The sequence below is a fragment of the Eremomyces bilateralis genome (genome assembly GCF_010015585.1).
Source record: "Eremomyces bilateralis CBS 781.70 unplaced genomic scaffold P152scaffold_1, whole genome shotgun sequence".
Lineage (NCBI taxonomy): Eukaryota > Fungi > Ascomycota > Dothideomycetes > Eremomycetales > Eremomycetaceae > Eremomyces > Eremomyces bilateralis.
Window position 1 is genome coordinate 868,191 of NW_022985067.1, and position 10,994 is coordinate 879,184.

Consider the following 10,994-nt stretch of genomic DNA (forward strand, 5'->3'; position numbering starts at 1 on the left):
GATCCCCCAGCGATCGCACTCCCAGTCTATCAGCCCGTCGTCGCGCACTTCACCTTCCGGGACCCAGCCGGCCATGATGGCTTGTTCGGAGATTTCCCTCCAGAGGCGCGCGCGCCAGGCAGGGAAGTCGGGGGATGAGAGACACTTGAGAAGCTTCTGCTCCATCCCGAAGCGGCGGGGTCGAGGGGGGATTCGTCGCGGAAGATGGGTGTCCCGGATCACGGGTCGATGAACATGCGGTCGAAGCTGGGCCAAGAGATATACCGAGTCGCCTTGGACACTCGACCTAGAGTGCGTATCAGGACGGGGAGCCGGGAAGTAAGGAACTATGCTAGGAGCGCTCAAGCAATCCCCCGGGATCGGTTGAGCGGAAACGCTTGATGAGGATAAAAGGTATTAATACTAATACTGGATTAATGGCACAGTGACACGAGTTGAAGAAGAGGTACATCAAGTACTATCCAGATTTCAGGACAATAGGAACAAGGGACAATGGGCAGCCTTGAAACAGACGAGATCTGATGTTGTATTCGGTAACACCGATGACAAACGAATAAGGCTCCCGAGTTGTTGCCTTATGGCCTGATCATCGTGTTCGCTGGCCGAGCCCCACTTCGTCAATGTCACTGCATGATGCAGCACTGCAGTCTGCAGGCAGCCTTATCCGAGCCTGATCTGAGCGATCTGAGCGATCTGATGCATGGATGGGCAAATGACAAGCATCCAACACCCCATTTTAATTGACGGGAATCTATCAAGTAACAGCCGTCAAATGGGAACACATTCATTTTCGGATATAAAAACCACGAAACAAGGGTTACCCAGCGCTGTGCATATTTATGGCAGATTCCCCTCCAGTGTGCATGTCCATTTGCTGCACACGGATCTCATCGTCCTCAAATGCTGGACGCATCTCTGATCTCTGCCATCTGCATCCGCTGGTGATGTGCAGTCAGTGCGGATCAGTGATGGCATTTAGCATGGGGGGGAAGGAAGGACGGCCATGTGTGCCGTCTACCATCTGCTGTCAGTGTCGAGTTATGTTTTCATATGAAGGTTCGCAATCCCCCAAAGCTTCTTGCTTTTTCGCCACTGCGGCTTTGGACCCTCCTTGCTGTTTGGGGGGCGTCTCAGTGACTGGCTGAGTCGCCTGCTTTTGGCGGCTTTTAACGATACCTGTGGAATGCCACAATGCACATACACCATTCAAGTGAAGCAGTTTACGATCCCCGTGTAACCTGAGCAATCCATTGTTGTCCACATTGGAACCGTCGGTCCTTTGTCGGTCTTTCTGTTTCATCGAGCTGGTGAATATGATGGTGGAACCGAGAGTGCAATGAAGGAATGTGAGTGGAGGTGCCATGCGTTTGGGACATGCCAGGGCTATATGAAGGTCGCGTGTGCCTTCCAAACGAGCTACTCCAATGTGACTTGTGAAAGTTGTCAGAAAAGCACGATGTCTGCCTGAGCATCACGATTTCGAGCTGTGTCCGTCGACTTGATCCTTAAGTAATCTGGCTCTGAGCAGATGGTTTACCCCAAATCCTTGAAACCCAATCACCTTGTTGCCCGACATGCTCCTGTCCCTCTTCGCTCCCCCGGAGGGTAAGATTTCCATTCCCAGCCTCATCGTTAGCGTCCCCGTCTGCTCCCTTGTCCTCTGGATCGTCTACTGCCGTACCTTACATCCCCTCGCAAAATATCCCGGTCCGTTCCTCGCCTCGTTTTCTCGGATCTGGCAGTTATACCGTGTCTTTCAAGGGGACATGGACGTCGCGCACCGAGACCTCCACCATCGGTACGGGCCGGTGATTCGTATCGCGTACGACGAGGTATCAATATCAGATGCTAGTGCGATAAAAGATATTTACAGTGCTGCGGACGTCTTTGCCAAAACAGACTTCTATACCCTGTTGCGGCCGCCATTTGCACGGTATCCCGATCACTTCAGCAGCACGGACGAGAAAGTCCATGGCCAGCGTAGGAGGATTGTCAATTCGCTGTACTCTATGACCAGTGTTATGGAGTCCGAAGGATGTATCGACCAGGTTTCCGAGCTCTTTCTGCGCCGAATGGATGATTTGGCGGGGGAAGGGAAATTCTTCGACCTTGCAACGTGGTTTCAATTCTACGCTTTCGAGGTCATAGGTGTGCTCTATTTCAACAAGATGTTCGGCAACCTAGAAAACGGGTGGGATGTTAGCGGTGTCACCACGGCGCTGGACACACTATTGCCCATTCACTTCGCGTCGTGCTTCGTGCAACGGTATCTGCGACCGGTATTCCTACTTCCCGGATCATTGTTTTCCAGAGTTCGAGGGGCGATCCGAGGTCTTTCCAAGCTCCGTGACGCTTCCCTGGCGTGCGTTGCCGAAAGGAAAAATCTGGTTCAGGATGGAAGGAAAACCAGAGCGGATATTCTCGACAAAATGTTCCGGATCTACGAAGAGCGAGGCAAGGAGCTGGACTACAACGTCATAGACGTCGAGGTGGAAATCTATGCTGCACTGTAAGTCTCTATCTCAATAGGGGAGAGAACGACTTACTAGAACTACGATGCTAAACGCTGATAGGTTTGCCGGAAGCGACACCACAGCTATCTCTCTCACCGCCATAATCTATCACCTGATGAAACACCCCAACGCGTACGATAAGTTGGTGGAAGAGATCGACAAGGCCACGGACGCCGGCATCCTCTCGCAGCCCAACATTCGTCACGAAGAAGCCATGAAGCTCCCTTACCTGGACGCCTGTTGCAAGGAAGCAATGCGGCTCCATCCAGGCATTGGTTGGACCGTACCTCGATACGTCCCCAAAGGTGGGAGAACCATTGTAGGTCAATGGTTCGACGAGGGAATAAGAGTCGGCATCAACCCTGCCGTTACGCATTTCGACAGGTCGGTCTTTGGCGAGGATGCGGATCAATTCAACCCGGATCGCTGGTTCCGTGGAGATTCGGTCAATATGGAGAAACACATGCTGGTGGTAAGTGACACATTGCGACCCCTTGCCGACCTGATAAGCGCAAGGCTGATTTCACTACCGTAGTTTGGCGCCGGTCCTAGAACATGCATTGCGAAGAACGTAAGACATCATGAACCGGCTCTTTTGACTGGATTCTGGCGCTTAACGACCTGTTAGATCGCTTTGGCTGAGATTCGCAAACTCATTCCGCAGCTCTTGCGTGCCTATCAGTTGGAGATGGTGGACCCAGGGAAGGAGTGGAAGAGGGCCAACATCTGGTTTAATCGGGTGTCTGGCGTGGAAGTGAGGGCTTCAAAGAGGAGTACATCGTAACAAGGTGAGTCGCTGGGTGTTCACTGTTTATACTCTTGAAAGTCAAACTTCAACTTCCAGGCGTCGGTTACCTGTATTGTTTGACAAGATCTGATCTGATGTTGATCAATCAATCGATCAGATCATACCAAATGGATCAATGAAACCAGGAGGCCAATCTATGTTAGCCTTGTTGCCTGAAGAGGCGATAACCACCCGTTCATAACTTAATTCTGGCGCCTCCGCTCACTCCCGCTGCGCGGAATAATACTTTAATGAAACTTGAAACGATTGAAATCCCAAGTCTAGAATTTCCCCGCAAGTGGTTCAAATCTCCGTGGTTCAAACGACCCAAGAAAACAAAAACGTCCCTGCAATTCAGCGTGACGAGTTACAGTGTGTCTAGCTCTGGAAAACGGGATTAGGGACGCACTAGATGCAAGCCGTCGTCGGGCTTCGCCTTGACATATGTCGATCTTCCGCAACGGTTCCCTGGAGATGATCCACTCACATTCCCGACCCATATCTCGAGGGAGTAGATGGTGGTCTAAGGTCTTGTCGATTAACTAAATTCGAGATTTCCATCACTCTCCCTGCCAATTCTGGGTGATGATCAGCATCGCGACGATGGCTTCGGGAGCGGGTCATAGCTACCCACTCACAGACCCATTGTCATGTTCGTGGCCGTCTCTCGGGGTCTACCGATATCTCCTATTGTTACCGTGGCGTCGGCCGTGTACGGTAGGTTGCTGACGATCAGTGTATAAATACTCCTGGGGAGAATCATTTCCAGATTCTGTGATAAACTCACATTATCCCAAACAGATTATAGATACCGCTTGCGTAGAATCTGACAATGAAGGTTAGTCCCTGTTGCAGCGTCGAAGATTTCCATCACTGACACGATACAGTTCACATCCATCTTCTTCAGCCTCGCCGGCATCTCCCTCATCCAGGCCGCGGCCGTCGAGAAGCGCACCGGGTCCGCCCTCACCCAAGCCGTAGCGCAATCCCGCCTGGAAGCCGCCGGCATCTCTTCCTCCTCCACGGGCGACTGCACCGACAAGACCGTTAAAACATGTACCTCGTACGACGGGCTACTATCAGGCACCGTTGCTGGCGCGATTACCCTGAAAGGCGCATGCGCCTGCACGCTCATCATCACGGGCGGCACCGAGACGGGGCATGCGAGCGGCACGTATAGCCACGCAAACGGGTACAAGCTGGATATCGGGAAGAACACCGCGTTGAACTCGTATGTGACGGGCACCTTCACGCAGATCGCAGATCGTGGGGATGGATACCCGCAGTGGAAGGCGGCTTCGGGGAACATTTACTGCGTAAGTTCTATCGGCGCTCTGAGTTGGGGGTTTGATCAGCTAACGTGCCATTAGGATGAGGGCAGCCACTGGGATATTACTTACTATTGAGTTGATAGTTGAAGTGGTATAATTTATTGGATAGGGCTAGACATACCATTAGCATTGTACCATGAACCATTTCTTGACCGTCATTGTGATACTGCATTTTCATGATCCAGGGAGGAGTGTGCTCTCCTTGTAGTGGACAATGGATATTGGTGACCTGCAGCATCCAACTGCCCTGGTGCAGTTCCAACATGATTGTAAACAACCTTCTGACGAACAGAAGTATCCACATTTATCGATTTGTCTCATCTGATTTCAAATTTCCCGTCTCATATTCTTTGGACATTCCCGCGAATTTCCCCATCCGGCTGGAGATCATAGCTAAGAGTGATCTGTGGACTGTGATCATCGCAAGGCTGCAAGGGTCCAAGATGTTCCCTGCCTTAGAAATCCAGGCATCAAAACTCAGCATTACATCACTCCATTGATGTCATTCAGAAGGATTGTCGTGCAAGTTGTGCAAGTTGTCTCGACCTGTTCACGTCTTAATTCACAATTTCACCTTTGTCGCAAACAATTCTAACCTCCTAATTGATCTTATTGGGTTTCCCTTTTCGAAATAAGGCAAAGAAGGATTTGCGGAATTCACATCAACTCTTGACCAAAGTGTACAGGACGGTCCACAATGCCTACTACACGAGCAGCGGCTCGCAAGAGCAATGGCAACGAGGAGCGGGCCAAGGATGGTTTGGTGGCCAAGCCTGGCGACAAGCACAAGACCACTGCTCCCCAGCGATCGCCAAAGAAACGCAAGGTCGAAGACTCGACTGAAGCTTCCAATGGTCGGGGTGAGCCTCGAGAAGAGAAAGCAGATGAGAAGAGTGAGGAGACCGAGACTCCTAAAGATGAAGAACCCACGACCCAAGGCCACGGAAATTCTCAAGAAGAAGAGGAGAAGAAACCTGCAGCGGGGAGTGGGGGATCCAAGGGGTTGAACGGAACTGGAGAGACGAAGTCGAGCGCTATTGGCAAGGAGTCTGGCCGCACCTCGTCTATCGTTGTAGAGAAAGGCATCATCTACTTCTTCATCCGTGGTCGCGTCAATGTTCCGGATCCTCACAGCGTCACCGACATCCAAAGGACCTACTTCGTTTTGCGCCCTCTCCCTGACGATGCGAAATTGAAGGATGGAGTCATTCCGGAAGGCAAGAACGCTCGTCTGATCGCTTTGCCGAAGAAGAAATTTCCAAATAGCCATAGAGATAGATTCATGGCTTTCGTTGAGAAATCCAAGGCGTCCATGGCCGAGCTGAAGGACACATTCTTCGTCGGAGCCGAGAAGGAGACCGAAACTCGGGGCACGCAAGAAATCCCGCCTGTCACGGCGATAGGAGAAGGCATCTATGCGGTCACCCTGACAGGCCGCACCTCGCACTTAGCATATGTCTTGACCATCCCCACTGAAATCAGCGAGGTCCAAACGAGTCTCGGCCTCCAAGAAAAAGGGAGTTTCGTCCTCTCGCTCAAGAACCCCGAGGGCGGTGGTCCCTCTTCCGCGCAACTCCCCGCGAAGCCCGATTTCCCCCATGAAATCATGGAGGAGTTCCGAGGACGGAAGTGGTTGCCTGTAGGAAGGCCGGAACATCTCGACTATTCGAACTCGCAAGTTCTGCTCATCGGGGAAGGGAAGGATAGCTTTGCAGGGGCGATACCAACGAATGGGGAGTACCAGACGGCGGAGGATGAAATTCTCCGGTTGGATGAGGAGGAGGAAGCGAGAATCGAGCATTTGAATGGTATGGCTCCTCTTCTTTAGTGGTGCATCGAAGCTAACTTGGGCTGGGATAGGCGACGACACTATCTTCGACGACTTGCATGTGAGCAAACAGGAATTCCCAGCGCTCAAATCCACTTGGTAATTTGGTATTGGCGCCTGAGGTGCTCCTGTCGATGGGTACGGTAGCGAAAACTGCGATGGTATTGATTAGTAGAGCGACGAAGCGGCAGAGTCAGCGGCTCTTGTATAGCTCATCAGGCCTCGCGATAGATATACGTGTGGTTACAAGCGGTTGTTCTTAATAGCAATGAAAGAAATGGAAGGCATTTCATTAGCCTATGTGTTGGAGATAGTTATTCGAACTAGAGGTGCAGTTGTTAAGAGAGCACCTTGATGGAAGTTCTGAAGCTGGGCCGCTCATGGTGACGCGTTAGGGCACAAAGGGGCGTGCACGAGAGCATTCTCACGAGTGGTGACGAGTCACGACGCGTTGGCACTCCAAACTTGAATCTTTCACATCAAGGGCGACCTCTTGAGTTCTTCTCGTTACGGACATCCGGAGCGGCTTCACCAAGATGACACGTTTTATTGAGACGAGATGATTATAGTTGGCAAGTGGCAATATCATGTTGATAGAACGCTTACGCATTGGTTATAACTATGAAAGGGATATTTTGACAAATCAGAAACCATGCGTGATGATACTCAGTTCTATGGCGCTTAAGATGAGCCCTAAGTTAGTTGCTTGACAAACTAAATTTCCCTCAATCCGGGAGACCTGCCTAGCTAAATTTGAGAGTTTATACCGATACCGCTATGGTATCGGTATAGCAACTCTTGGTCCTTATGCGAGGTAAAGTCTAATGCAAGGAACAGTTAGGCGTTTTTGCCCCCTGGATGTATCTTTTAGGACAATAGAATTCTTGATACTTTGACATTGGACGGCCGATACCAATTTTTTTCGTTCGACACTGAGACATCCCCTAATTCTGTCGATATGAGGGAACCTACGACCTGCTTTGTAGCGGAGCGACTCAATTCGACGACATTCAAAATCGTTGAGGAGGATCAATATCTCGAGTATCCCCAGGTATTTGTCAAAATCTTGGATGAAACGCTGGTCATTGTGGACACGGGATGTGGAGGTGCGGCGAAAGGTCCGGATGTGGCCTTGACCTCTCTACGAGAATATCTGGAGACCGTTCCCCTCGCGGATAATGGAAAGGAGCTGTTGAACCCGGGTGCAAGGCTGAGTTATACAGTAGTGTGCACGCACTGTCACTTCGACCATATCGGTACCTCTCTCTTAAGCATTGAGGATGGAGTCTGGTCTGACATAAATAAAGGGGGGTTGAACAATTCGGTGATCATCCCAAATCGTTAATCTGCGCCAGTTCCTACGACCGCTCGTTTCTTTCTCCTGCGAATCTATCTAGGAACTCACTATGCGAGAACATTGGAATCAGGACACCATTGTATAAGGTGTCGCATTGGCTAGGCGACGGCCAATTCCTCCAGCACAATTCCCACTCCCTTCCGCTGCAGGTGTTCCATACTCCAGGTCACACGCCAGACGAACTGGCGGCCTGGGATCCGGACGAGCGCGTGCTGTTCATCGGTGACTCATTCTATGAATGGGTTCCGATTATCTTCCCCTCGCATGGGAATATGATCCGCTTCAGTGACTCCATCGGTAAGATGAAGCAGCTCATTGCGGGGTGGAATGCAGATGAGTCGAGCTCCCGGGTCAAAATCGCATGCGGACATGTTACTTACTGCGCGGACGGAGAGGCGATACTAAATGACGTGGATGAGTTCTTGTGGCTTGTGGTTACTGGCGCCGTAAAGCCGAAACAGTCGGAAGAGTCCAGAGGCGAGATCTTTGACCTGTATGAAGGAGACGGTGGGAAGTACTCGATAAGGTGTCCTCGCAGATTAGTGGTCGATTTCCGTGCAGATGAAGAGGCAATGACGAAGCTGAAACGAAGAAATGGTCTCATTCTATAAACCATGGATTGTTATTCTGTTCTTTCTTTGGGGTGCGAGCACTGCCCTTCCCGGTGTCTCATTTCCAGAGCTTTAGATCAACTGCCCTCAAGATGACGCATTTCGCATCCTCTGAGCTCTCCTCTCCTCGTGTCCGCTTATCTTCTTCCCCCAGAGATCTTTCCAGACCCAAACCCCCACTATACCAACGATCACACCACCAAGATGTGCCGTCGTATTCATAGACTTCACGAAGAAGCCCATGACCTGATCGGCCGCGACAATTGTCGCAAGTAATCCCCAGGCAGGATATACTCCCGGCTCCTTGAAAAACAAACCCTCCAAGGACACCTGGAAAGGTGCGTAAGGGTCGAGCATGTGGAATGCGGCGAGGAAGGCAAAAACCGCGCCAGAAGCTCCCATGCTGAACACGTTAAACCGCGAGCGTAATGAATAGTAGTACAGAGATCCAAGGGAGGAGAGGACGCCCGCAGAGAGGAAGAGAGGGAGGACGAAGCCGCGATTGGTTGCGTCGTGTACTGTGCGTGAGAAACAGGTTAGTATTCTTCCGCACGCGAAGCCTTAAGAAGGGAAACATACATTGGGTGCCAAAATGCCACAAAATAAACATATTGCCGGCAAGATGGAAGAAACGCTGATGCGAGAACACGCTCAAGATCACGCTCGCGGCCCGCGGAGCCCCGGGCACTTCCACAAAATATTTGTTTAGGAGCCGCCAGAGTTCGGGACGTCTCCACGCAACGAATACGAGGACGTTGAGACCGATGATAGGTAATAGCGTCGCAGCGCTGGGAGGAGTTTCGGGAAAGAGACGTTCGGATTGAGGGGCGGGCTCGTAGTAGTAGGCGAATGCAACGCTTCCACCGGTGATGAGAGCCGCGAGGACTGTGCTACTGAGCAATCTTCGTGTCTAGAGTTTGTTAGCTTCTGTGCGGTACATGAAGAAGAAGGGTTAGCTTACTCTTGATTGATTGGGGGCTGCGGTGTCTTTGGTGAGAATCGCCTCCTCGTAGTATTTCTGCTTCTTGGCGTCCTTCTCAGGGTTCGCCTCTGTAACTCGCAATCAGCATTTATACTCTACTTCAGGACGACTGGGAGACTTACTTTTTACAGCCTCCCAAAACGTGAGCTGCTGACCACCATGTTCCGCCAAAGACGTGCTCTTCCCCTGCTCCAGAGCCTTCCGATTCTCTTCCTCCTCTCGCAACCTCTTTTCTTCCTGCTCCTTCTCCCACCTTTCTTCATTTCTCTGTCGTACCGCTTCCAGGACGCTCTTCTCCCGCCCCAACCCTTCAGGTAAGTCCTTCCGATCCTCCTCGACCACCTCTTCGGGCTTGTAGATACCCATACTCCTCGCCCGTTCCGTCAGCTCCTCCTCTTGATGCCTCGCCAGGTCATCCTCCGCGGACTCTAGCTCGCGAGCAAGCCATTCCTGCGCGTTTGCTTCCTCGTCCATCGGGTGTTGTTCGCGAAGCCAAGCTAAGGCTTGGAGGCCCACATCTTCGGGTATCTCTGGGAAATAGACGCCCTTTTCGACCAACGACCCATTGGTGCGGCGCAATTGTAGCTTATTCACCACACTCAAAGCGGTTTCCGCAGGTATCTCCGGGCCAAAAATGTCGTGCAGTGTCGAAGCCGGGGGTCGTATTAATGATGGGTCATCGAGCGGACTCTGGCTCGCCGCGGGCTCAGTCGGCGTCTTCTTCCGCCGTTTCAACCTCGAACTTGAGGATGTAAACACTCGCGAATTCCCATATGCTGGCCGCTGTGGTAGAAGCGCCTTCAACGGCCATCTCGAGGTGTGCGACGGGGGGAGCGCATATTGTCGCCAGCACGCTACGCTGGTGCGGCAGATCCAGGAAGGCTGCGGGATGCAGTGAGCTCGACACGCTATCGGCAGGACATGATTCATTGTTTCTGGACCCAGCGGATGCCGAGCGTTTCAACCGTATCGAAAAATCGGGAGGGGACGAGATTCGTCGGATGCAAATGGGTTCGAAGTCTCAAGTATCGGATGGAAAATCCGACCAATCGGAGTCGATGTTCGCCGCATCATTCATCAGCTTCAAAGTCTTTACGAAATGCTCAATGAACATCACAATAAACCGACAAACCAGAAGATTTCCTACTCTTAACATAAACTCAAATCACCGAGAAGCCACGGCTCTATCCAACCCACTGAGTTTCCAACACCCCCACTCCGCAATCCTATCAGAATGTCCTCTGCATCCCACCCCATCACACCCGCCCGCTTCGCCGCCGCCATCGAAGACCTTCCCCCGGGCCCCCTCTTCACTAAAGCCTCCGAACTCCAAAACAGCATTAACCACCTCGAGCGCTCGAACGCACAGCTTCTCAACTACGAAGACGACGCCGACTGCCGCGAAGCGATCGTGGAGAACGAGGCGGTGATGCAGCGGATGCGAGAGCGGATTCAGCTGTTGAAGGCGGAGGTGGAGAAGAGGGGGTTGCTGTGGATGGATCCGGGGGAGGGAGAGGGAGGGGGAGAGGGTTTAGTGAATGGGGAGGTGCAGGAAGGGGATACGAACGGAGAGGGAACGGGAGGG

General features: G+C 51.9%; 6 protein-coding genes across 6 annotated transcripts; 5 read left to right on the forward strand and 1 right to left on the reverse strand.

Moving 5' to 3' along the window:
- Positions 1-1,574: 1,574 nt before the first annotated feature.
- P152DRAFT_445249 (cytochrome P450) lies at positions 1,575-3,297 on the forward strand (the record flags this gene model as incomplete). The annotated part of the gene is made up of 4 exons (XM_033677840.1): positions 1,575-2,509; positions 2,574-2,985; positions 3,049-3,084; positions 3,142-3,297. The coding sequence occupies 4 exons, from the start codon at positions 1,575-1,577 to the stop codon at positions 3,295-3,297; spliced, it is 1,539 nt and encodes a 512-aa protein (XP_033538734.1).
- An 835-nt stretch (positions 3,298-4,132) lies between these two features.
- P152DRAFT_445250 (uncharacterized protein) lies at positions 4,133-4,706 on the forward strand (the record flags this gene model as incomplete). The annotated part of the gene is made up of 3 exons (XM_033677841.1): positions 4,133-4,138; positions 4,188-4,616; positions 4,671-4,706. The coding sequence occupies 3 exons, from the start codon at positions 4,133-4,135 to the stop codon at positions 4,704-4,706; spliced, it is 471 nt and encodes a 156-aa protein (XP_033538735.1).
- A 622-nt stretch (positions 4,707-5,328) lies between these two features.
- Positions 5,329-6,628, forward strand: P152DRAFT_504494 (uncharacterized protein; the record flags this gene model as incomplete). The annotated part of the gene is made up of 3 exons (XM_033682377.1): positions 5,329-5,524; positions 5,555-6,439; positions 6,492-6,628. 3 exons carry the CDS (start codon positions 5,329-5,331, stop codon positions 6,560-6,562), a joined length of 1,152 nt encoding a protein of 383 aa, XP_033538736.1. The 3' UTR covers positions 6,563-6,628.
- A 745-nt stretch (positions 6,629-7,373) lies between these two features.
- On the forward strand, positions 7,374-8,427 carry P152DRAFT_426694 (Metallo-hydrolase/oxidoreductase; the record flags this gene model as incomplete). The annotated part of the gene is given in 2 exon segments (XM_033677276.1): positions 7,374-7,749; positions 7,767-8,427. The coding sequence occupies 2 exon segments, from the start codon at positions 7,418-7,420 to the stop codon at positions 8,425-8,427; spliced, it is 993 nt and encodes a 330-aa protein (XP_033538737.1). The 5' UTR covers positions 7,374-7,417.
- On the reverse strand, positions 8,414-10,524 carry P152DRAFT_453715 (uncharacterized protein). Its single transcript, XM_033678438.1, has 4 exons — positions 9,532-10,524; positions 9,389-9,477; positions 9,007-9,337; positions 8,414-8,945 (listed from the first exon to the last, which is right to left on the reverse strand). The coding sequence occupies exons 1-4, from the start codon at positions 10,337-10,339 to the stop codon at positions 8,515-8,517; spliced, it is 1,659 nt and encodes a 552-aa protein (XP_033538738.1). The 5' UTR covers positions 10,340-10,524; the 3' UTR covers positions 8,414-8,514.
- Positions 10,525-10,643: 119 nt separating this feature from the next.
- Positions 10,644-10,880, forward strand: P152DRAFT_376196 (uncharacterized protein; the record flags this gene model as incomplete). Its single annotated transcript, XM_033675620.1, has 1 exon — positions 10,644-10,880. A coding segment is annotated over one exon (237 nt), but the record flags the coding sequence as incomplete, so codon positions are not given.
- Positions 10,881-10,994: the final 114 nt, after the last annotated feature.